The following is a 22,903-nucleotide window of genomic DNA, read 5'->3' on the forward strand; positions in this document are numbered from 1 at the left end:
TCACAGAACAGCTCTCACACATATTTATTGTAAAAAATACATATAAAAACCATTTCTGAGACATACAAAAGATCGGAGCTTAGAAACAGTATATTGAACAGACAAAGACCGAGCCGTTTTTCTTTGAATTGCATTACATATTTACAATTTTAATAAATAAAATTCAAATTTGTTTTTATATACCAGAGTAAAAGGCAGATTGTCCGTTATACCATGGAGGGGTGGGGGGGCCTTTTTTGTGTGGTAAAGATTACAACAAAAAAAGGAAACTAAGTTTCCTTTGACACCGATGTTGGGGTTGAGTTCCTGCCATTTAAAAACCGAGGATTCTGGGATATTTGTAGGAAGAGTTTACACACAGAGCAGGTGGTTTGGTAGCAGTGGAACAAACGGAGGTGTTGAACCACAGAGTTGGTTTTTTTTTTCTTTTTTTATAAATGGACCATTAATCACCCCCCCACTTTCCCGCCAAACACACTCACACCCCCGCCCTTTGCCTTCCAAAGTGTAAAACATAATTTATCACCACAACAAATGTAACACCTGTAACGGTAGATGCCCCTCGTCCTCGTCACTCTCTCTCTCCCCCCTCTCCTTCCCCAAAAACACACGCACACACACACACACCTTTCCCAATTCACAGACGTTTGGCATCATTTTTCTCCTAGTTTCCATAACAGGGCAAGAACAGAGAAACATGCAAGGGGCTGCTGCCCTCTGGCGGCGAGACTAGTCATAGCACCTCAGACTGCAGAACACAAAAAAGTAAAGAAAAAAAAATCAGAAACGACCAAAGGTTCAATTATTACATGGAACTCTATGTAAAGATGAGGTCTCACTTCTATATTTATAATGAAAGTCAAGTGTCTGGACACAGGCCTACGGCTGTCTGGACAATCACATGGACATCAAGAGGATTTGGCAAATTCAATTAGAACTGGACCGTCTGGGATGGTATTTCTTTACTTCTTAAATCCCTGGGTCGATGAGAGTCAGGATCAGCTGAGCTTCATTTTTAAAACGTTTGCTCCCACTTCCCAAACCTGGATGAGGAGGAAGATGGGACGATAATAGATGACGACAAAGTTCAAAGCAGCCTCATTTTTCCATAAACTTCCATTCATATCAAGTGACATCCAAAAAAACCAACAGCTCTGTTGGGTTTTGTCAGATTACCCATATACAACAAGACAGTTATACAAACTCAGTAAAAAAAAAACTATGCCCAAAAAAAAGAAAGAAAGAAAAAGTGTAAAGTGTGCACCGGGCGACCTCTGCCCTGATCAATACTGCCGTCAGAAAACCACTGTGACACGGCGCAGGCAGCAGTGGCAAGCAATGTAACAGCTTTTTTTTGTTCTTTCTCAGTCGCACCACACAACTGGTGTCAGACAGTGTGTGTCGAGCAGCTTCAACGTTGGACCCTTAAATTATTAAAAAGAAAAACACGCGCTACAAATCCCTGCTTCTCATTAGAACCTCATCACCAGGCACAGCCAATCACAACACACGACACGAGGCAAAAGAAAAGCCAAAACACATTGAGCAATAATCATGATTCTAAATGTGATGATATAATGTTTTTTAAACCCTATGAAATATAAAGTATCAGGGGAGAAGTTCTGTGATGACTGACCATCTGCCGTCCACAGCCTCCGCCCAGTCTCGGTGGGAACATGACCTAAGAATACCTTCCATATCATATCAGTTTGTCCTTCTAGTTCCTCCCGGCTCCAGCTTGATTGCAGCCAGATTTAAAAAAAAAAAATCTGAGTCTGGTCCAAAAAATCTGGACTGCACCCCAGAGAGTCTCCGAGGCAGAAGAGACCGGGCGGGATACTGGAACACATACTCTTTCAAACAGCATTCCGAAGTGGAACAGCGCCAATGTTTCGTACCGTTGCCACATGTAACATGACGTATACAGAGGGACTCGTGTTTAAAAAAAGAAAAAAAAAAAAAAAATTTAACCCGCTTGACCAGGCAGACTTCTGGGCAGTTTACAGTAAAAACACTCCCACGCTTTCTACAAGATATGAGCAGGACATTTCCTGTCCCTGGTCACCATCACACACAGAAATGATGTGGGAATAAGAAAAGAAAACTAGAGGAACAAAAGTGCTCGGATCGGTGCTACTCTGACCCTAGGAAACACCTACGACTTCCCCCAAAAAAAACACTCACCAACTAGCAGCACATTGAACACAGCGTGTAAGAAACACCTACGAGAAACTGACCTACGACTGAGGAAAATCATCAACCGTCCCACCAAGTTCCTGTCCATATAATGACCACGCCCCCTGAAATGTTTACAGGTGATAGAAAACAGATACCATTAAAAAACCCCACTCACCCTAAACCTCCAGCTGGTTAGAGAACAAAGCCGTAATGATGTGGTTAAAGGTTCATGCTTTCAGTGTGAGGTGGGTTCATTTGGGGTGAGCTGAGGGAAGAATGAGGAAAGAAAACATTCATCTGATGTAAGACACCCAACAATACACTTTTTTCTGCAAAATACTTGGAAAAAAACGATTTGATCCGGTTCCACAGGGAGGAAAATACACAGGAGGGTCCAGGAGTCCCGGTCCAGAAAAACTTATTTCACACGTTCCTCCACAAGTTCAACATCATTCTGGGGTGCATTCCATCATGGTTGTGTGACAATCTGGACTCAAAATTGATTTCCTTTTTTTTGTGTGGCAATTTTCATCTTTTGCAGACTGAAGTAAAGTCTGTGGAGCTGTAATGAAAAATAAACCAAACTCCTCCAGTTCCGTTCCAGCGAGGGTCTCCACCACAGATCAGAACAAGCAGCTGTTTCCTTTTTTCATCAGAGTTTGGCTTGAAATGTTTCAGACCCAGTTCAGAAAGGCTGGTCCAGATGAAGGAGAGCAGAGGCAGCAGAACTGCAGTCCAATCTTCTTTTGTCCATTTAAATAAAATGTTTTTGTTTCTTTACAGCGACGGGGGGGGGGGGGGGGGGGGCACAATGGACAGTGGGGTATTTATTCAACAACACATCATTATTGGGATTTTTATTAGAATTCAGTGTAGTCTCCTGCAAAAAGGAAGAAGGTCAGATTTGATCATTAGACAACACAGGAACAGATTGTGCCTATCGGCCACAAGAGGGAGACACAGCAGAACAAGTTAGAGTTAGCTGGTAAGGTAGCAACAGCTAATGCAGCTAAAACAGCTAATAGTACCAGCAAGGGACCAAAATATTTTAGCAAATACAAAACAAAAAACAAAACACAACTCCCTCTTGCTTTTGGTCATATTTTGTCTCCCCCTATTGGTCATTCACAGCATCTGATTCGTACATACCTGAGTCGGGTTGGTCACTGTGCAGAGAAGGTGCGAGCTGTGAGTCAATCAAAAGGATGTTCAGGGCAGCAAGGCTTCACCTTGGACCAGGAGTCGATGCAGCTGTGAGTAAAACACAGGTGTTAATTCATTTAATTTGTATTTTGTGACTGGAGACGTCTGATTGGGTGCAGGGAATTAAAACAAAACTGTAGAAAAAATAAGAAAAAAACTGTAGAAAAGTTTTAAAGTTTGACAGGGAGGTGCAGCAGTTGGCAGTAAGTGGTAAATGTGAGTCGAGGAGGTGCAGCAGAAATGTAGGAATCACTTCCAGCTTCACCGCCCTGGAAACACAGTGGAAACACCGGGAGAGGAGGTGCAGTACAGCATGTGTGGACTGATGAGGAAACCACAACATTCCTACACTTGGTGTGAGAAACGATTATTACTGCAAAAGCACTCCTATAGGAGCAGCAGAGCTGGTGTTTGGTGTTTCTTTGTTGAATACATGAAGTCCAAGCTTCAACTGTATCTGACATGTGGTGACACACAAGTCAAAGTTCACCAAAAACTGCTCTTCATAACGAAGTCAAACCCCGACATATGGTGTGTCCACTGGCTAACTCCAAATGAAAGAAAGTCATCTTTATGAATTAAAAAAAAATCTATATCCTCACAAGTGTAGTTACCATATTTGTAAGATTCTGTTGGGATCTTTTTTTTTTTTTTTAGAATCCTCTGATGACATCACATCACAGACGTATACCATATTTGGGTTTAGAGTTCATACCAGAGGCAGAAGTGGCCTGAGTACAGTTGCATTTCACAAAACAGACACAGAAGTTGTTTGCCACACATGCAACGCTTTGACTAATCACTAAAATAATCCAGTCCATGGATTCTCTTCAATTCCCGTCCCTACATCAGCTTGGTTTCTCTTTGTCAGTTGTTTTAATGAGTCATAATGAAGACTTTTTGAAGCTTCATCATGTGACGGTTTTGTCATGTATTCTGTCCTACAGTCAGACTCAGCAGACGTAATTAGAATGAAATGGTGCAGCTGATTGTTCAGGAACATTTCTACTGTGTAATCTGTTCAACTATCCGTCACGGTCCAGGACGCTGTCACAAGGACAGAAAAGTTGTGTTACAAGTGGAGTCACATCTTATCACAAACAAGAACAAAAGTTCTTGCTTCTGCTACGTCGCTGGGAACAAAACAAGTTTTGCTTTGATGTTTTCTGAAACCCTGGCAATAGTTTCTCACGTCCACAAAGACACAGCACCAGATCTGTAAAACATTTTCTTATCACGTCAATCTCTTCTGGCCCCATTTGCAGATTTCCTGTGATGTAAACCAAACGATCTGAGCTCCGTTACCTCTTGTGGTAGACGCAGAGACAGGCCAGCCTGGCGATGGTCTCGCCCTGCACCAGGTCCTCCAAACAGATGGAGCACTCTCCACTGTCTTTACTTAGCACATCCGCTGTAAACACACACACAAACACACACACTGTAAACCTAAATGGCTCTGAACTCTAAACCACACAGCTGACCTGCAAAAAGAAAAGCAGTTAATGTGTTTATAACATAACAACAAAACGATGTGCATATGTGCAGTTCAGACTGCATTTAATTTAATTAAAAAACTAATTTTCCTACAACGTGACTCTTTACAGGGTCATGTGAAGAGCTGGAACCAATCACAGCAGTCATCAGGCTGATACGCTCTGATACATTTTACTAGTTACTACTCTTTGATGATGGGTAGATTATTTCTCTGCACTTCTTAAAAAAAATTCCTGCGCAGTCACAAAGGCATTAGCAGTAGAAAAGCTGTGTATATTTTAACATCCACTAAATCTGAGGATATCAGAAAACCACAATTCTGTGTACAGTAGCCGGTGATGTGATACTTACTGTTGTACGGTAGCGGAGGAGACGTCAGGCAGCTCAACAGGTGATCCTCAATCCGACCTCCCGGGAAAGGCTTTGAACAGAAAGGACAGCGGATATCTGCAGGAGAGCAGAGACAGGTGGCGTCACAGCCAGGTATAAATGATGAATGCTGCGAACGTCACATTAAACATGAGCGCTGTGTTTAGACAACAGACTACACAGAGGCCATCTGAAACACAGGCAGTCGGTGCAGCGTGAATGTACTAACAAGTGTGAGTGATGCTTGTGACCCAGTATGGTTTGGAGCTGTCTTAGCTGAGATTCCAAACAGCACATGGATGACACAGACGGGGTGTCTGCCCTACATTCTGGTCCATCAATGAGCGGCTGCCAACAGTGCGCGCACATTTGGGAAGTTGTGACCCATTTCTCGGCACTTGCTGAGAGGGCTGTCCTGGGAAGCCCACCACACTGTTGTGTTTTGAAGAAAGAACTGAAGAAAAGGTCACGTCTTCCTCTGCGGATGTGGACTGAGTAGAAACTATTTCACTTCCTTTGTAAACTCATGTTACCTTTTTAGTGCACCTCAGCTCAGATGTGGTCGTCTGACATTTTCAAGCAACACTCTGCATAGCATCAACATAAAAAACACAGACAGCAGTCTGTGAGAATGGAGAGCTTGTATGTCATCATTTACAGTCATGTTCCACATCAATGCTTCCTACAATAGGAACCAGCACAAGAGATCAGCTGTTCAGGAATGCAAATTCCTGGAATAATCCATTTTAAATTTAGACTGTGTGAATTGGGAATGCCGTGACACAATTCCTGAACCAAAATTCTGAACTGGATTGGTGTGTTGTTACGTGTTTTTAAACCCAACACTTGGTTCCTGTTGGGTAAGGAAAAATAAAAATAATTTACTGACTTTTTGGTCCTGATATCTTATGACATTTGTATAAAGCTATTACTGACAAACTAAAGATCTATAAAGCTTTAAATAAAAAGATAACTGGCCAATATATTCGAAACTCATAATGTTGTTAAAAATCTACTTCCTCAGCCCCTTGGACTATTATTTACTTACAGAAAACAACGACTGTTAAAAAAAAAAAAACTAAAATTAACCTGTTCTTTTATTCGTTTCAGGAAATGCACGTCACTCCTACCAACGCAGTTTATATTTAGGTATATATATATGAGTGTGTATCTATATATTTACATATATAGATATATATGTGTGTGTATCTATCTATATATATTTATATATACACATTTGTGACTGAATTATGAGCTAGCAGTGGTTCTTAAGGCGAGTTCTCTGCTATAACATCAACCACATATGGTGGCCATTAAAGGGGAAAAAAATGTAATGTATGCGGCACAAATCATTTAATTGACATTTATAATAAATGCTCCTGGGCTTTGTTGTGTTGTCTTACTGCCATGGCGGTTGTTCACACGGTAAAGGCCAATCCAAGCCTCGGAAACCGGCCGCTGGTGTGTGCTTCGGACGCGGGCGGATCTGGCGCTAACGCTGCGGGAGGATGAATGTCGACTCCCGGGCAGGCGCTCAGAAAAGGTGCGGTGGGGAGTGCGGCCTGTCTCCTCTCCTGACTGGTGTTCGGCGTCAACGGCAGCCTCGCTGGGTGTCGTACTGCCGTCGTCCTCGTTGGGTTTACCCTCGCTGTTGTTGTCGTCCGCAGGTGACGCCTGACTAATACTGGATGGGATGCTGTGCTGGTCCGCGGGGCTGCCGTCGGCGCTCGCCCCGTGATGCCCTAAGTCGGAGTCGCTGCCTTCCTCCGATCTGCTTCGGTTGGCCTCCGTGTCCTCGAAGCTTCCGGAGAAGTCAACCATGAGGCTGGTGGGCCTGGTAAGGCGGGGTCGCCGGTAGGACTCCCGTTTGGTGCCATCTTTTCCGAAAGCAGAGGGAGCCGGGTCTTCCTGTAGGCGACTGGCTCTCGTCCCCATCTCTAGCAGGCTGGCTAATTCCGCTGGCTAGCCGAGCTTCTGCTGCTGCTTCCTCAAAACGAAGCAACACAAAGCGAAGGCGGCGAGTTAACCTCGAAATGTCTCTTCAACTCTCAATTATTCAGCTGAGGACATTAAAGACTAAAAACCGCCTAAACCCAAGATGTGGTGAAAAGACCAATTCTGTGTCTGGTGACTGTTTCTCCGGCCTTACTTTGTCCTAACTGTCCACATTTTCCTCTTTGACGTGCCCGTTGTCTCTTTGGCAGCGGAAATAAAACATTCTCGTTTCCTCCTTTGAACAGTGCTTACGGTAACGTCACTGGTTCCGATCTGTGGGGAGGAGATGAGTTAAATACTTCAATAAAATAAATGCAGTATTTACAAAATATTTAAATATCGCCCCAATTGACCCCGAAATAAAATAAAATAAAGAGACATTACATTAAGTAAAAATATCAACACTGTTAAAGAGCACAAAATTGTGTCGAGGTGCAATTTGATAAAAAAAAACAATCCTATATTTCTTCCGTATTCAAGGTAAAAGTAATACAATTGTTTTTAAATTCAACGCGATCAACATCTTTATAATAACTCTCATATATTATTATATTACCACTACATACATATTTAAATCTATTTGAATTATTGCATTAACAATTATAAAAGCAAACAATAGATAAAAATGCAACTGCAATTTCAAATTACATTTTATTATTTAATACTAGCCGTTTGATTTTAGTACCTATATTTACGTTATTACGGTAAAAAAGTACACAAAGAACTGACCAATCAGCGCTCTTCACCAGGCTGTGTGAGGAAGTGGACTCTGAATTGGAATCTGGCCTGATAAGAAGCAGCTAAAGCTGATGCGAATTAACTTATAACACTACATTAAAAGTAAATGTCTATGCGGAACTAACTTTAAATCAGTGGAGTTTACATTTAGGGGTTCATAGCGGTGAGTTACCTTTTTACATGCACTTGGGCAAAGCTGCCACACCTTTATTTCAAACGAATGACTCATTAAAATGTGTCTGGCAACTCATAAACATTTTAATAGTTAATGTCAAATGACGTCTAACGTCTGACATCAGCTGTATTAACGCTGTTGATGCTCTTGTAATAATGAAATCATGTTGTTTCCCGTCAGCTGAATAGATGACGTCATTGAAAAAAACAACACTCGGACAAGTTCAAATTTGCAGAATTAAAGCCCGTTGTGTAATTCTGCAATTCACTAAGAAGTCCCTACAGTTGAAAGTGAAAAAATTTAAAACTTAACCAATACGGGAGCCCAACTTAAAAATATAATTTAACTAAACAGTTTTTTCTGGTCAAATGGCGTTTAAATCTAAATAAAATATAAATATTAAACTAGAATTTACTTTAAATATGAAGCTTAAATTATTGACTAAATACATATATATATTTATTTATTTGAAGAATGTATAACAGTTTTGAGGACTCTCCCTGTGTCTAGTGAAGGTGTGTCCAGTCAGACTTTGCTCTCACATCAACCTTCACTCCCTTGACTACAGTTGTTCAGTGTTTGATCAAACAGTTGGTGGAATGCTGCTAAACTGCTAATGTCAGTGTTTCATGCTGTCCCAAGATTACGGAGCTGTGCATTTTAAGAAGAGATACTCAGATGTGTTGCAGCCTTTGACCTTTACTATTGATTGTGTGTGTGTGTCTCCAGAAATGAGGGCTCTGACTCTACAGCATGTAAATGTTGCCCAGGCGGAGCAACTGCAGCAATCGGCCACATGTGGAAGAAGTTTGACCTCCAACTACGCTCCTCCAAATCTGGAGAATAAATTCCTAGACCAGACCTCCACGACTTTACCCCAGGCTTCTCTACTCATGAAGTCTTCAGCCGGACCTTCCTTCTGTTCCTCTTTCCAGCCATCCAGCCTCTCCTCCACCACATCCTCTCTCCTTTCCACCTCTTCTATTGCCTCTCCTCTCCTCAGCACCCAGAACAAGCTTCTAACTACTGACTCACCTCATCTTTCCTTCTCTCTGACCTCCTCCGTCCTTGATGATGCTGCACGCTCCTCATCTCTGGCCAGCAGTGCTTTGTTCAATCCCTTTCTCCATCCCCCTTCATTTCTGCCTCACGGTCTGGGTGGAGAACCGAAGACAGACGATGGAAGAGACACAGAGGAAATATCTGAAGTGATGCCATGCAGCTTTGAAACAACAAGTGTGGTTGGTGAAATTGATTGAAAATGAACTATTTTAATGACCTTTGGTGATGCTGATGTTGTAATTTGACATCTTCTGCACTGGCAGTGTTCTGAGGAAGCTCATGTTCCATCGGAAGACACAGAGGAGCAGAATGAGTTGCATTCATCCACAGCCATGGAACTACCTGTCAGTGAAACAGAGCCGATCAGCACCGACCTGAATCAATTCGTGCCGTTCAAACAGGAAGAATTTCCTGAGTTTATTAAAGAAAACCAAAGCATGGACGAAGAACTTGAAAACAAAAAGGTACAATAAACATTTTGCCAGTTTGGTGCGCAGCTCATTTCATAAAAGGTTTTATTGTTTTGCAAACCAGGTCTTGTTTTCTTTGTCTTTCTGTGTTGCTCAGTATTTCTTGCTGAACGAAGTGTGCTGCTCTCTGGTCAACAAGACTGCAGCTCCAGGACAAAACAACTGGGACGCTGCGGACAGTGTTTGGACTAAAATCAAAAACTTAGCGAAGGACATTTCTGTCCATGAACCAGAGTTTCTTCTCAAGGTTTGTTTACCTTGAATGACCATTTACTGTAGACAGATCACTGGTACCATCACAAACAGTATGTGTATATGTATGTCTGTTGATACTGACTGAGGAACCTCCCAGAATGGTAACTTTTGTTCCTATTTTATGTGTTCATTTATTGTAGATTATCAAACCCTGTCTATTAGCAAGGGACTGAGTTTTCACAAAAATACAGTATCTGTTATATTTGAAACTGAACAGACTGATAAATTATATATGTACATATTTTCTTTACCTCTAGGTTGCTGTTTACGCTCGGCAGGAGCTGAATATCCGAATCACGGCTAACTTCTTGTTAGCTCTGGCTGCCAGTCAAGTCCCCACCAAGCCTCACGTCCGCAGATACTTCTGTGCTGCTGTGCAGTTGCCCTCTGATTGGCTGGAGGTGGTCAGAATCTACAACATGGTAAGTCCCAGTCAGCGTCTGTTGTATGTTATCATGTCAGTGATCAGTGGTTCAGTCTATGACTGTACGCCTGCAGTGTTTCAGCCGCTCGCTGCCGATGTGCCTGAAGAAGGCGATGGCCGACAAATTCAAGGAGTTCAGCGAGTATCAGCTGGCCAAGTACAACACCCGCAAACACCGCTGCAAACACAAGTCAAAGAAATGCAAGAAAAAGGTACAGAAGACTTTACATAGTTATAGTAACAACGATCATTGCAACAGTAAAAAAACTGTAACATCAAAACCTTGCTTGGTCTCAGCTGATCCAGTGTCAACTACAATTTATTATTTTAAATCTTGACTCTAAGGCCAAAAACCACAACTTGTTTGGGGGATGTGTGAACTTTTCAGAGCCCTGACTGAAAGTAGAACAAAAAGGTTTTTTGTGGTTTCCACGTCGGTTGAGCTGAGTCAATTCTCTAAATCGACACCAGTGAATTCACACTTCAAACATCCTCTTTCCGTCACTCACTGTGGGTTTTTTTTTTGTCTTTGGTGTTGATTCACAGAAACCAACTACTGGGGATCTAACGAAGTGGGCCACCATGTTGGGATCAGAGGAGTCACTGCTGCAGAAGTTTGTGAGTCCGAGTTTTCTTTTATGTCATAAATAAAAACAAAATGTGTCACAAATTAGATTGCATGTTTTGCTGAGGTCTCAGATGTTATTGTTGCGGCTGTGTTTAATATGTCTTATACTTATACGGGTGCATGTTTCTGCAGCTGCAGATGGAGCAAAAAGTGCAAGTGGTGGATAAAAAGCAGAGTGAGTTCAGTTTGAAGAAGATGATCAAGAGACTTCACATCAAAGAACCAGCCGAACACGTTATGGCCATTCTGGGAAGGAAGTGAGTGACACCAACAGGCACACACGTAAATATTTCAGGCATCTTTGTGTCCTATGGGCCTAGAGATGTGACCTGAATCTTATACAAAAGGAGTAAATAATTCATGATCATATGGTGGGTCGATGGCATCCCACTGTTGAATCAACATGACATCACGATGACCTATTTCTGACCCCCCCTCTAAGGAGGAAACAATTTTCAATTTATTGTTTATTATTGTGTTTTTTTCTAAATCAGTGTCTCATTCTCCTTCTTCCCAGATATCCTGCTGATGTGAAGGCATTTACCCACAGTGGAATGAAGGGTGAGTGGGACAGGGAGCAAGCCGGACAGAGAATGAAGCTCAAACAGCCAGAGACATGGGAGCGTTTGGTCAGTCGGGAGGGAAACAAGGCGGCTACCTGGGAGAAACTCATCGGTGCGTAAAGAGCGTTTTCAAGCATATATAATTTTACATGATTTTTTAAAATTCTTCAACATTTTTGTGACATTTCTTCCAAGCTATCTAGTAAAATAGTTTCAGTTATAACAACTGTAAATATATTATATAATATTGTGTATAATAATTAATAATAATTAATATAAGAAATACCTTTTTGCTTGCCAAACAAACACCAGCCTGTGTTTGATGATACTGTCCATCTGTAACACACTGTGTGTTCACCATACAGACAACAATTCTCTCCCATTCATGGCCATGTTGAGGAACCTGAGGAACATGATCAGTCAGGGCATCAGTGAAGCTCATCACAAGAAGATCCTCAGCAGACTGACCAATAAGGTGAGACACACTGCACTGAAATACTGCACTGTCTGTCCTTCATTTAAACATGAATAAAAATAGAGTGACTGCTCGAAGGACAGTTGGAACAGGTACAAAATGTTACGCATATATCACATAAGATCAAAAGTTCCTGATGCTGCAAAATATTTCCTGGACCAAATAATGCACCAGAATAAGGGAACAGAGAAGATTTTAGCCCCGAGTCCAAGTAGACAAACAGTTTCACAGGGACACGAAGCAGCTGAAAACATGGCCTTGAATCATCGCTATGATTTAGGGAAAAGATTGCACCTACATACTGCAAATTAAGAATGTGTGTGGGTGCAATCCCAGCTAAATTTTGTGCAGTTCATCAGTAATCACATCACTAACAACTAAATATTATTGTCAGGACATAATTTGCAGCAGTTGAACTACCATCCTACCTGAGTGTTTGTTCCATGTCCATCAACAGAAAGCAGTCATTCAGAGCCGACAGTTTCCCTTTAGGTTCCTCGCTGCCTATAAGGTCATCATGGAGCTCCAGGATTTGGGTGAGATTCCACATCTACAAGAAGTGACTGAATGTTTCATTTTCTTTGGGACATATAAAAAAATAAAATTATATAGAACACAGTTTTAACAGTTTTTTTCTGTCCTCTTTCTCCCTCTTCCTGTAGCTTCTCAGTCACAGGAAAAGGTTCCCACTGTTAAAGAAATTCTGACAGAAATCCTGAAGAAAATTCCCAGCTCTAAACGTAAAAAAACTATGGACTGGGAAAATATGCACAGGAGGAGGCTAAAGTTTACACTGGGGGTGCCGTTTATTTATCAGCGATACAAAACAAAGAAAGCTCAGCTCATCAAGGCCAAGTATGACGACACTATCACCGATTTTTGATCATGTTTCGATCTGTAAATAAAGTCATCACCTGTGATACATTTATGTCCTGTGAATGCAGTCAGAGAAACTTCACTCTTGCTCTGTTGCAACGCTACCGAAAAGCTCTGGAGACGGCGGTTCAGATTTCCTGCCGGTACAACGTCCCTCCACTTCCTGGACGAACCTTCATCATGCTCTGCACCGATTCATTACAATATTGTAAGTTTGAACAGAAGACAGACTTCTGCCTCCCACCAGACCCTGATGAAAAAGATGAGGATGGAGAAGGAGAGGAGGAGGAGAACGAGAACCCAAGGGCATCGAGAAAGAAGAAAAAGAAGAACGATGAAGACGACAAGCTCACTCCGTCTGTAAGAAGTTTTCATTCATTCAAGGCAGTGGAGTAGAAAAAGAGCCTGAACTCTGAACTGTCTTTGCTCACTTTGTCAGATGATGGAGGTGGCAGTTTTGCTGTCTCTGATGATACGGAGCAGCGCTGAAGACACCCAGCTCTGCTTAATCAATGGTATGACGGGGGACGACGTCGACCTGAAGTCGGACGTCCTCTTGGACAATGTCAGAAGTGTTGTTAAGCAGGCAAAGGTCAGGAATCATCTCCTCCATCCTGTCCCCTCATCTCTGTCATACAAAATAACATTTTTCATATGTTTAAAAAACTGTTTTTAATTGTCAATGGAGTTTCCTTCAGTTTTTCCCAGGTATTTATTTTGTAACTACAGCCTGACTCCAGATGACTCTGCCCATTTCTTATATAACGCCACATTCATATTATTTCAATGTTTCCTTATTTTCCTCTTTTTTAGATATTCTATGAGATGCCATATATTCAACAAGACAAAGACAAAGTCTCTGAAATATTGTCACAGAACAGTAAGGTGAGGTTCTCTGTTTATTAACTTTAGTTCTTCAAGTCTCACGCTCTAAGACTGCAGCAGCTGCAATGCATGTTTTTCCTCGGGGAGTGAAAGCACGTGACATTGATCTATTGATCACAGAAACGATGTTTTTTTTTCTGAACTTCTGAATTCTTGGCTTTAGTTTGACAACATTGTGATCCTGGGTGACATCCACTACTCCACACATTTCCTCATCAACAACTACAGGAAGGAAGTAAACAACAAAGCTCTGGTGGTGAACATCATACTGTCTGGGTAAAGACTTATTTGGAATTTTATTTATTTTGGTTTTTAGATTTCATTTAGGTTCATTGATACATATCTAAAGCATTTACTTTTGTGTTGACCAGTCGTGCATATGGACCCTACGGCGAGGGCTGCAATGATGTGATACTGACAGGCTTTAGCGACCAAATTCTAAGGTAGGATATGGCAATAAACATCCTCCTCTTCTTTTACACCAACTATCTCTATGTCCTCTTTCACAACATCCACAAATATCCTCTGATCTCTCTCTTCTCCTCCTGCCTGGCAGCTCCATCTGCACCATCCTCTGTACATCTCCACCTTCTCTTCCCAGCTCACGTCCTAACCATCTCCACTTCACCTTTTCTACATTTATCTACAAACTGCTCTAACTTGCAGTACCTCACAGTATATGTACAGTATATGTATGTATGTGTAATATTAAGTTTGTGATATTTTTAATCAGGTTTATTGCAGAACGAGGATCTTCCAGGCTGATGGCTCACGTGGAGAATTTGGACAGAATGTACAAGATTCCTTCCCCTGAAGGAGCAAAAAATCTTCAGTCCACAAACAGTGTGGTACCAATACCAGCAAGCCCAGAGCTGAGGTCAGTGTGTTGTTTTTTAAATTAAAAAAAAGTATTTTCCTGATCTGATTTTACCTTCCTTATTTCTCACCTCAGGTGGAAAGGTGTTCGCGTCTTCATCTCCTCCACCTTCAGAGACATGCACGCAGAGCGGGACATCTTGGTGCAGAGTGTCTTTCCCGAGCTCCGACGTCGGGCTGCCTCCCACTGCCTCTACCTGCAGGAGGTGGAGCTGCGGTGGGGAGTGACAGAGGAGGAGTCTGGACGAGCCACGCAGCTGTGTCTGTCCGAGGTGTGTCGCTGCCACCTGATGGTGGTGATCCTGGGGGAGAGGTACGGCATGGTGTCGTCCAAACCTGAGCTCCCTGACCTGCCACAGTACAGATGGGTAAGAGTCAAGAGAGTTAGAATAACAATATTTCATTTATTTGTGTTGACGAGTAGCATTTTTGTTTTCCTTTTCTGTGCAGCTGGAGTCAGCTCCTCCAGGTCTGTCCATCACAGAGATGGAGATCCGTCAGTTTGAGGCTCTGTTCCCTGACACATTTCACCAGCGAATGTTCTGCTATTTCAGGGATCCAAACATCACACGGTACACTGCTGATGGCGAACGGCGAGTCCTACAATATTTTATTTGTCATTTAAAAAGTCTATAATGAGACTTCATCAACTGTTCAGGTCAGTTCCAGTGGCTTGGAAGTCAGACTTTGCCGCTGAATCACAAGGAGCTGAAGCCAAAATGGCTTCTTTGAAGAGTCGGATCAGAGACAGTGACGCCAAATTCATTGAAAGGTGAGTCAAACTGTTAGGTAATTTATTCTCAAACAATAAGACTCAATTACTGACTGTATTTCTGTACCAGTTACCCATGTGAGTGGGGAGGTGTCGTGGATGGCAAACCGTATCTGAAAAAGTTGGAAAACTTTGGGAAAGCTGTGCTGGAAGATCTGTGGAAGACACTTCTGAAGCAGTTTGTGGAAGTGAGTATATCACATGTATATGCTCTCCTGTAGTTTCATATAAAGGCCACAGAAGGCGCTACATGACAAATGATGTCCATGAAGTCCATCAGCAAAAAAAAAAAAATGATTTCATGATATTTTCTCTACCTTGACAGGAGGACAAAGATGCTGATGCTGCCTCAGATGTGACTGAGCAGGAGGTGCACCAGGAGGCGCTACAGAGGCAGTTCTTCGGCAGAGAGAAGCTCCTCACAGAAGCTACGGAGATGGTGGAGAAGATCCAGAGCAAAGGAGGACTGATGGTGGTGGAAGGAGGGCCTGGAGAAGGAAAAACCGTGTTCATGGTAAATTTAACAAGAGTTTGGTACAAAGTGATGGACATTGTGTTTGTTCTACATTTAAAGTCACGTTCATCTCTCTTTTCCCTCTCAGGCTGCTTTTGCAGACGCCCTCAGGTGTGGAACCACGTCTGGGAAAACACACCTCTGTGATGTCATCTTTTACTCCACAGCTGCCAGCCAATCAGCATGCTCTGTGGACAACCTTCTGCGCTGCCTCATCCAGTGGTTCTGTGGATTTCAGGGTTCAGAGAAGTTTTCTCTCCCTACTCTTCCCCACTGTTACAAGTAACTGAACATGATGATTTATTTTTAAATATCATTATTATGTACAGGTCAATCACAGTCCAGGCTGAAAAGTTTTTATTTCTTTGTCAGAGATTTACTCTCCGAATTCCACCTTTTATTGCACAACATGGAGCGAACCAAACCTCTGGTGCTGATGGTTGACGGTGTGGATGAAGTGCAGGATGGAGGAGGTCAAATTATCTCTGACTGGATCCCGCAGGAACTTCCAAAGGTCAGTTATATGGACGGTTTATTTATATATATATATAATTTTTTCTAACCCTTGTTCTGTGTCTCCCCTCAGGGCGTGTGTTTGGTCGTGAGCCTTACGTCTAAAGCAACTCTTTTACAAACACTGGCCAAAAAACCAAACACGCTCCTGTTCAGTCTGGGACAACTGACCATGCCGGACAGGAAGAAGATCGTTCAGAAAGGACTGGACTCTTTTGGGAAGAAGCTCAGTGACTCTGCTTTTAACAACCAGGTTTGTATAAAGATTTTATTTCATTTTCTCTCTTATTATTATTTTCTTAAAACTGTGGGTGTTTTTGGCAGCTCCAGACTCTGATCATGAAGAAAGGAGCAGTGAGTCCCCTGTACCTGCACCTGGCCTGTGAAGACCTAAGGAACTTTGGTTCCTTTGATAAGGTCTGCTCTGAATCATTTTGGGAGATTTTTATAGAATTGCAGAGCCCTCTGTGTATATTTGTTCATATTTATTCTGTTCAGTTGAAGGAGACCCTGCAGCTTTTACCTGACTCCCTGAGTCAGCTGATACAGCACAGCCTGGACAGAATGTGCTCGCAGCACAGAGGCATTCTGGGATTCCGCTGGGCCATGGCAGCGTTCACTGTCAGCTCCAGTGGTGAGATCAGTGTCTGACCTATATTAGTTCAACATCACTTCCAATGATTTTGCTGTATGTCACTGAAAAGGGTGTGTTGTCATGAATAATTTGTTCTGTGGAATCACAGGCCTGAGGGAGAGAGACCTGTACTCTGTCCTCAGTACGTGCAACTACCTGTCCTCCTGTGGTGAAGAGCTGTCGTGGCAGGAAGTCCTTCAACTGTCCAGGAAGCCAAAAGACCGTGTTCCCATGGCCATTTTCACCTTGATAGTGCAGAGTTTGAGGAGGTAGGTGTCCTGACCAAGTAAAACAAAAAACACATCGGTAAATACAGCCTGCTCAGTAATTTTACCTTTAACAGTCAATTTATTTTCTAACAAAATGCAAGAATTAATGATGATCTCATCAGTGTTCTATTTTAGAGTGTGTTATAGATATTTCAGTGATTTTACCAAGAAAACCTGAAGCTTGAGAAATGTCTTTGACTTTGATTGACTGACAGTGATTCCCCTCCATACACAACCCACCAGGGGTGTGTATTGATATATGTTTCACGATACAATGATGCAATGTACTGTGATATACTGTAATACTGTTATGACAATGTTTTTTTTTTACAATTTAAATTGTAGTAAAACTGTCATCATAGTAAACACATTTTTTTTTAAATTAATTCTGTTTAATCTACTTCCTGCAGTCTGATTGGTCCATTCCACTGCCACACCACTGATGACCTGCTGATTCTAACGAACCCGGAGGTGAAACAGGCTTTTGAAGATTTCTTTCTCCCAACAGAAGACAGTCGCACCAGAGCTCACTTTGTACTGGCAGGTAAAATTCATTTGTTTTGTCTATAATTTATTTAAAAAAAACCCAGATATAAGCGAGTACAGCAGATCAGTCCATGACTGTTTCTTCACAGCTCATCTGTTTACACTCTCTGACCCTGAGGGAACAGACACCTTCCTCCACTGTGAGACCAACTCTATTAAGCAGCTGCCTTACAGTCTGGTTAGTTGACGCTTTATGGATTAATAACTTTCAGATGAGTTTGATAGGTTTTGTTTTTTACTGTTTTTTCCTCCTGTTATTGGTTTTTGCTCAGATTCAGAGTGGACTTCTGGAAGCTCTGCAGTCTCTTCTCTCCAGCTACTACTTCCTGTACGCCTGTGTGCGCCGAGGCCTCCTTCACCACCTCCTTGAAATCTACAGCCTCTACTGTACGTATGCATAACAATATGTGCAACATTGTTTTGCTGTAATGAACACATTCATTCATAAAAACACTCCCAGTGATTGTATCCTGCTACATTTTTGGCTTTTCCTGCAGATGAGACACAAGAGTCTTCAGCCTCCAGTAAGTACCTATGAACACATTTACCTTTATTGTTCTCCAGGCAGCCGTTAATCCACCGTTTCCTCTTAGTTCTTCCAGAGGACTCCCGACTCCGTATTGACGACTGCAGGAGTTTCCTGCAGCGTCACGCCTCACTGCTCTCCTCCAGCCCAGCTCTTTTCATCCAGCAGGCCTTCAATGCACCTTCAGAGACGTCGTCTCACACCTGGGCGCGAGGCCTGCTGAGAGAGGGAGGGATCAGAGTGGTGGAGTGGCTGAACAAAGATGAAACTATTCAAGAGACCAGGTCAGTAGTTTTTTTTCTCACAGGTCGTATACTTCAGATTCATTCACACATTTTCAATACGGGAGCCTGTGTTTCCCCTGCAGTGAGCTGGTGTCCACGTTCTCCTCTGAGCCAACCTGTGTGGCAGTGAATTCAGATGGAGACTCGATGGTGGTGGGTACCAGTCAGGGAACACTGCATGTCATCAACACACAGACAGGACAGGTACAGAAAAGTATTCATTATACCTTATAACCCTCTTTAATGCCGACTTCCTGAGTGATGTCACGCTTTATGTTGTTTTCTGATAGACGGTGAAATCCCTGGTTTGCGGCTGTGACGGCGTCTCCAGCTGCGTCTTTCTGAAGGACGGACATCTCGTTACCACCTCCTATGATGGAAGAATAGAGTTGTGGGACATCAGTAACAGCTGCAGGTAAAAGAGGGACAAACTAGAGCCAACTCTCTGCCTTTGTAACCTAGCTGTAGTTCAACATCAGTAAAACTGTGTTCATTTTGTCTTCTGAAGTCTAATAAAATACAATTCTTTTATTTTATTGACCATATATCTGTTCTATCAGAGTATCACTCCCTGTCTTTTTTCTCTTTTTGCAGGTCTGCTCTTATTGAAGGCCATAACAACACAATAACAGCCAGTGACGTCACTGCAGACCAGAAACATTTGGCTACCGTGTCTCTGGACTTCATGCTGAAAGTTGGTCCAAATTAAATCCTGAAAAACTTGCGTTGGTAGACTTCTAGTCTAGTTACCTTTTTTGAAATCATTTTTTTTCTGACCCTCAGGTGTGGTCCTCCACCAAATGTCGTGAAGTGGCAGTCCTGCCCAGCTCCAGTCCCTTGAACTGTGTGACCTTTGACCCCCAGGGTCATCTACTGGCTGCTGGTTGCTGGAATGGTGACGTGATTGTTTGGAACTGGCTTCAGAATAAAACTCAATCTGTGAGTCACAGTGAGAGAAGGAGTTACGTTGTCACATGTTAAAGATGGGGGTTCAAATTAAACCTGAACACACATTTATTATTTGTTGTCACTAAAAAAATTGCACAGTTAAAAAGGTTTAGAGAATTGGCTCAAAACAAGGAGAAATAACTATGTTAATGTCTGTGTAGAGACTAATATAGAGACTAATAATAATAATAATAATAATAATAATAATAATAATAATAATAATAATAATAATAATAATAATAATAATAATAATAATAATAATATTAATATTAATACTCCCGTCTGTTCCCACAGCCTCTGTCTGGTCATAAACGCTCTGTTCGTAGCCTCTCCTTCTCCACCTCCTCCATGCTCTGCTCCGGCTCGATGTCAGGGGAGGTGAGGGTGTGGTCGGTGCCGACCTCGACCTGTGTGGGATGTTTTCAGGCTCATCGCGGAGCCACGGAGGACTTGACCTTTCTGGATGAAGGAGCGCTGCTTCTCAGTGCCAGCTCAGATCACAGTGTGAGACCTGGTTACCTACACATATTTAATCTGGATTAGATTAATTAATTAATTAACTGTACAGCCAAATGTGGTGATGCATATAAACATAATCAATACATACGTCAGAGTCTGTGAGGCCCAATGTATTTCCTGATGTCTTTTGTTTTTCCATGAAACAGCTCCACCTCTGGTCAGGAGGACTTGGACGATCCATCGCTACTTTAAAGAATGACAATGTGAGCTCCGTTTTCTCTTTTTTATTCATTCACCTTCCCCAACAATTCTCCTATTGTTTACATTTATTTTGAAACAGTACTGGCATACTTGAGGCTAAATTATCTGGCTGTGCTGTTGTGGAATTAAAACACAAAAGTTCAATATTTAATTTCTAAAGAATAAAAAACATTTGTGGTTTGGATGGATCTCAGTCTGACCAGGAACCTCCTCGGAAGAAACTCAAGAAAGTGGAGTTGGATCCTGCAGCACTCTGCGTGGCAGTAAATGGAAACTACGCTACTGTGGGTTACCATGGAGACGGATTCAAAGTCTTCAGTCTTGAGTCAGGTGATGATTTGTTTAAAAAAAAGTCAGTGTAAATTGTAGTCGTGGTTTTTTTTTTTTTATCTTCACTTGGTTTTACCTGTATCTCAGGTGAGATGGTGTGGTCCACAAGGAACCTCAATGTGTCCGTGCCGTCTCTGCTGTGGGTCGTGGTGGACAAAGATCAGACCCAACCTGAGCTTCTTGTGTCTGGAGGAAGTGACAAATGTTTGAGGATCTGGAAACGAGAAGGAGACGGGGAGGGAACGATGGTCGATCTGACGATGTTGAGGATGCTCGCTGCACACGGTGTCGTCCTGACCATGGCTCAGAACTCCACCTACCTGGCTACAGCTTCAGGTGAGGGTCACTGATGACTACAGAAAAGCAGTGTCAACATCAACACGATGTTACCTCCTAAAAAATAATCACCTTTGTTTCCCTGTGACTTAGATGATTTCACCATTGCATTGTGGTCCTTGAGCGACTTGGCTGCAGACGGCTGCACCGAGCCCCACACTCTGCTGAGAGGACACCAAGGAGGAGTCACATGTTTGGCTTTCAGTCCCGATGGTGGACAGATGCTCTCTGGTGGAAAAGATCAGGTGAAATGAGTTCATCCAGAGGTTTGAATTTACCAATGTTGATAATAAATCACACACATTTAACGTCTGTGTCTGTGTCCGTGTCCTCAGGCTCTGATGGTTTGGGACGTGAATGCATCTCCACCTGCTCTGTCTAAATCTCTACCTCACGCCCACAGAGACTGGATCACAGGCTGTGTTTGGACCCCAGACTGTGTCGTGAGTCTTCACTGTATTTATTTCTGTTTTAGACATACCAGTGAGACGTTGACCACTGTGACCTTTGACCTGTCTCATCCAGATTAGCTCCTCGGGTGACGGCAGGCTTTGTTTGTGGGACCTGCAGTTAGGACAACAGTTGAGAGAAATCTGCTGGAATAGTTCTCTCAGCTCCATCTGCTGCCTGGTGAGAAAAAAATATTCATCATCAGCCTTAAGACGTAAACATGTCAAGTTTTTGTTTTTCCCCACTAAAGTGAAAGTAAAATACTTTTTTATCTTTATATTTGTTTGTTTATTAAAAAGATAATTACTTGTCACTGGTGTGTTGATCCAGTGTTGTGTTGTTGTCGTGTGCAGGGACAGTATGTGATGGCAGGCTGTGGAGAAGGAGCACTGCATGTGTGGAACTGGAAAACCAGTGTAGAAATCTGCCACATTAAGGCTCACAGGCAGAACGTAAACCACTGCTCTCTCCTGACTAACACTGGTACTTCAACTATGCTTTCTTTCCACTTTTTAAATTCAAACTCTTTATACTCTTTAATCTCTGTGATCCACAGTCTATACATATATTTTTATATTTAAATCTTTATATATATATGCTTTGTAGACAAAAATGTAGAAGTAAATCCAGAGGAAATGACAGTCGTCACTGCATCTGAGGACGGTACAGTGCAGCTGTGGAAACCACTGCAGGTCTGTCTACTCCATACCACTCCATATTTACATTTTAGGCCAAGAGCTAAACCTACTGCTAATGCAAAATCATAAAAGTGGAGACTTTGTGTAATTCCGAGGTTTCTTACTCTACAGATGCAGCACTTTGGCACCTTCCAGGGTCACAGTGGGGCGATTCACGGGCTGGTCTGCAAGACAGGACTCTCTGAGTTCCTGACTGTCTCTGAAGACTGTTCACTGCGCTGCTGGGCCTGGAGAAACAGTAATGGACTTTAATTTCTCCTGTCAAATGCAGTTCAAATGTGTTTTTTTTGTGTGGTTCTGTGACAGACGTCGTTTCATCCTCTTAGAGATTCCCATCAGCCGCTCTGACCCAGTCACGGCTCTGTGCTTCTCCCAGGAAAACAATGTGTGTTTTGTTGGTTACACATCGGGTCTTTTGGAGCTGTGGCAGAACAACGCAGTGATTCACCACAAGCAGGTAAACACCAGCACCTGAAAAACTCTAGACAATCACATTACTGTGTGTGTAATCATGCCGTGTGTGTGTGTCAGGTTTCAGATGCCAGCATCACAGCCATCTGCTGCATGCCTCACAGCCAGGTCGCTGTCAGTTACACAAACTGTTTGATTGATGTGTGGAAGCTGATCTGGAATCAGCACAACAACACAAGAAGGTAATAAGCAGAGTTGTCAACAAAACATCTACTCTGAAAGACTG

The 22,903-nt window shown here is 42.5% G+C and overlaps 2 protein-coding genes and 1 long non-coding RNA gene across 3 annotated transcripts in view; 1 reads left to right on the plus strand and 2 right to left on the minus strand.

Annotated features, from left to right (window-relative positions):
* Nucleotides 1-9,296, minus strand: LOC103396713 (E3 ubiquitin-protein ligase znrf2). The gene is made up of 6 exons (XM_017042373.2): nucleotides 9,188-9,296; nucleotides 6,648-7,512; nucleotides 5,227-5,322; nucleotides 4,687-4,792; nucleotides 3,328-3,429; nucleotides 1-3,058 (listed from the first exon to the last, which is right to left on the minus strand). The coding sequence occupies exons 2-5, from the start codon at nucleotides 7,177-7,179 to the stop codon at nucleotides 3,372-3,374; spliced, it is 792 nt and encodes a 263-aa protein (XP_016897862.1). The 5' UTR covers nucleotides 7,180-7,512; nucleotides 9,188-9,296; the 3' UTR covers nucleotides 1-3,058; nucleotides 3,328-3,371.
* The window catches only part of tep1 (telomerase-associated protein 1), a 17,146-nt gene continuing 2,239 nt past the window's right edge, over nucleotides 7,997-22,903 (plus strand). Inside the window, exons 1-50 of the mRNA XM_008334924.3 lie at nucleotides 7,997-8,140; nucleotides 8,882-9,393; nucleotides 9,478-9,678; nucleotides 9,782-9,931; nucleotides 10,197-10,361; nucleotides 10,438-10,575; nucleotides 10,910-10,981; nucleotides 11,124-11,248; nucleotides 11,509-11,666; nucleotides 11,920-12,029; nucleotides 12,487-12,565; nucleotides 12,692-12,884; nucleotides 12,974-13,265; nucleotides 13,345-13,497; nucleotides 13,719-13,790; nucleotides 13,954-14,066; nucleotides 14,162-14,233; nucleotides 14,524-14,667; nucleotides 14,743-15,034; nucleotides 15,117-15,238; nucleotides 15,325-15,438; nucleotides 15,509-15,626; nucleotides 15,764-15,952; nucleotides 16,041-16,234; nucleotides 16,325-16,466; nucleotides 16,539-16,718; nucleotides 16,790-16,882; nucleotides 16,964-17,099; nucleotides 17,209-17,368; nucleotides 17,779-17,912; nucleotides 18,004-18,092; nucleotides 18,187-18,301; nucleotides 18,412-18,438; nucleotides 18,508-18,724; nucleotides 18,808-18,928; nucleotides 19,015-19,139; nucleotides 19,319-19,418; nucleotides 19,508-19,663; nucleotides 19,967-20,176; nucleotides 20,338-20,394; nucleotides 20,587-20,722; nucleotides 20,810-21,058; nucleotides 21,152-21,303; nucleotides 21,394-21,501; nucleotides 21,584-21,688; nucleotides 21,862-21,991; nucleotides 22,115-22,200; nucleotides 22,318-22,444; nucleotides 22,533-22,663; nucleotides 22,738-22,859. Of these exons, the coding sequence (XP_008333146.1) occupies nucleotides 8,884-9,393; nucleotides 9,478-9,678; nucleotides 9,782-9,931; nucleotides 10,197-10,361; nucleotides 10,438-10,575; nucleotides 10,910-10,981; nucleotides 11,124-11,248; nucleotides 11,509-11,666; nucleotides 11,920-12,029; nucleotides 12,487-12,565; nucleotides 12,692-12,884; nucleotides 12,974-13,265; nucleotides 13,345-13,497; nucleotides 13,719-13,790; nucleotides 13,954-14,066; nucleotides 14,162-14,233; nucleotides 14,524-14,667; nucleotides 14,743-15,034; nucleotides 15,117-15,238; nucleotides 15,325-15,438; nucleotides 15,509-15,626; nucleotides 15,764-15,952; nucleotides 16,041-16,234; nucleotides 16,325-16,466; nucleotides 16,539-16,718; nucleotides 16,790-16,882; nucleotides 16,964-17,099; nucleotides 17,209-17,368; nucleotides 17,779-17,912; nucleotides 18,004-18,092; nucleotides 18,187-18,301; nucleotides 18,412-18,438; nucleotides 18,508-18,724; nucleotides 18,808-18,928; nucleotides 19,015-19,139; nucleotides 19,319-19,418; nucleotides 19,508-19,663; nucleotides 19,967-20,176; nucleotides 20,338-20,394; nucleotides 20,587-20,722; nucleotides 20,810-21,058; nucleotides 21,152-21,303; nucleotides 21,394-21,501; nucleotides 21,584-21,688; nucleotides 21,862-21,991; nucleotides 22,115-22,200; nucleotides 22,318-22,444; nucleotides 22,533-22,663; nucleotides 22,738-22,859 (7,184 nt within the window). The 5' untranslated portion in view covers nucleotides 7,997-8,140; nucleotides 8,882-8,883. The remainder of the gene's footprint in view (nucleotides 8,141-8,881; nucleotides 9,394-9,477; nucleotides 9,679-9,781; nucleotides 9,932-10,196; nucleotides 10,362-10,437; nucleotides 10,576-10,909; nucleotides 10,982-11,123; nucleotides 11,249-11,508; nucleotides 11,667-11,919; nucleotides 12,030-12,486; nucleotides 12,566-12,691; nucleotides 12,885-12,973; nucleotides 13,266-13,344; nucleotides 13,498-13,718; nucleotides 13,791-13,953; nucleotides 14,067-14,161; nucleotides 14,234-14,523; nucleotides 14,668-14,742; nucleotides 15,035-15,116; nucleotides 15,239-15,324; nucleotides 15,439-15,508; nucleotides 15,627-15,763; nucleotides 15,953-16,040; nucleotides 16,235-16,324; nucleotides 16,467-16,538; nucleotides 16,719-16,789; nucleotides 16,883-16,963; nucleotides 17,100-17,208; nucleotides 17,369-17,778; nucleotides 17,913-18,003; nucleotides 18,093-18,186; nucleotides 18,302-18,411; nucleotides 18,439-18,507; nucleotides 18,725-18,807; nucleotides 18,929-19,014; nucleotides 19,140-19,318; nucleotides 19,419-19,507; nucleotides 19,664-19,966; nucleotides 20,177-20,337; nucleotides 20,395-20,586; nucleotides 20,723-20,809; nucleotides 21,059-21,151; nucleotides 21,304-21,393; nucleotides 21,502-21,583; nucleotides 21,689-21,861; nucleotides 21,992-22,114; nucleotides 22,201-22,317; nucleotides 22,445-22,532; nucleotides 22,664-22,737; nucleotides 22,860-22,903) is intronic.
* LOC103396714 (uncharacterized) lies at nucleotides 11,674-14,848 on the minus strand. The gene is made up of 5 exons (XR_003053061.1): nucleotides 14,738-14,848; nucleotides 13,337-13,533; nucleotides 12,944-13,155; nucleotides 12,458-12,579; nucleotides 11,674-11,957 (listed from the first exon to the last, which is right to left on the minus strand). It is a non-coding gene; the product is annotated as an uncharacterized LOC103396714 (long non-coding RNA).

Source organism: Cynoglossus semilaevis, chromosome 20, assembly GCF_000523025.1.
Source record: "Cynoglossus semilaevis isolate Cse_v1.0 chromosome 20, Cse_v1.0, whole genome shotgun sequence".
Lineage (NCBI taxonomy): Eukaryota > Metazoa > Chordata > Actinopteri > Pleuronectiformes > Cynoglossidae > Cynoglossus > Cynoglossus semilaevis.

Coding starts and splice junctions, on each gene's coding strand:
- LOC103396713 (XM_017042373.2), bottom strand. CDS start 7,179: ATGGGGACGAGAGCCAGTCGCCTACAGGAAGACCCGGCTCCCTCTGCT. Junction 5,323..6,647: donor TGTGAACAACCGCCATGGCA/GTAAGACAACAC, acceptor GCTCTCCTGCAG/ATATCCGCTGTCCTTTCTGT. Junction 4,793..5,226: donor TCCTCCGCTACCGTACAACA/GTAAGTATCACA, acceptor GTGTGTTTACAG/CGGATGTGCTAAGTAAAGAC.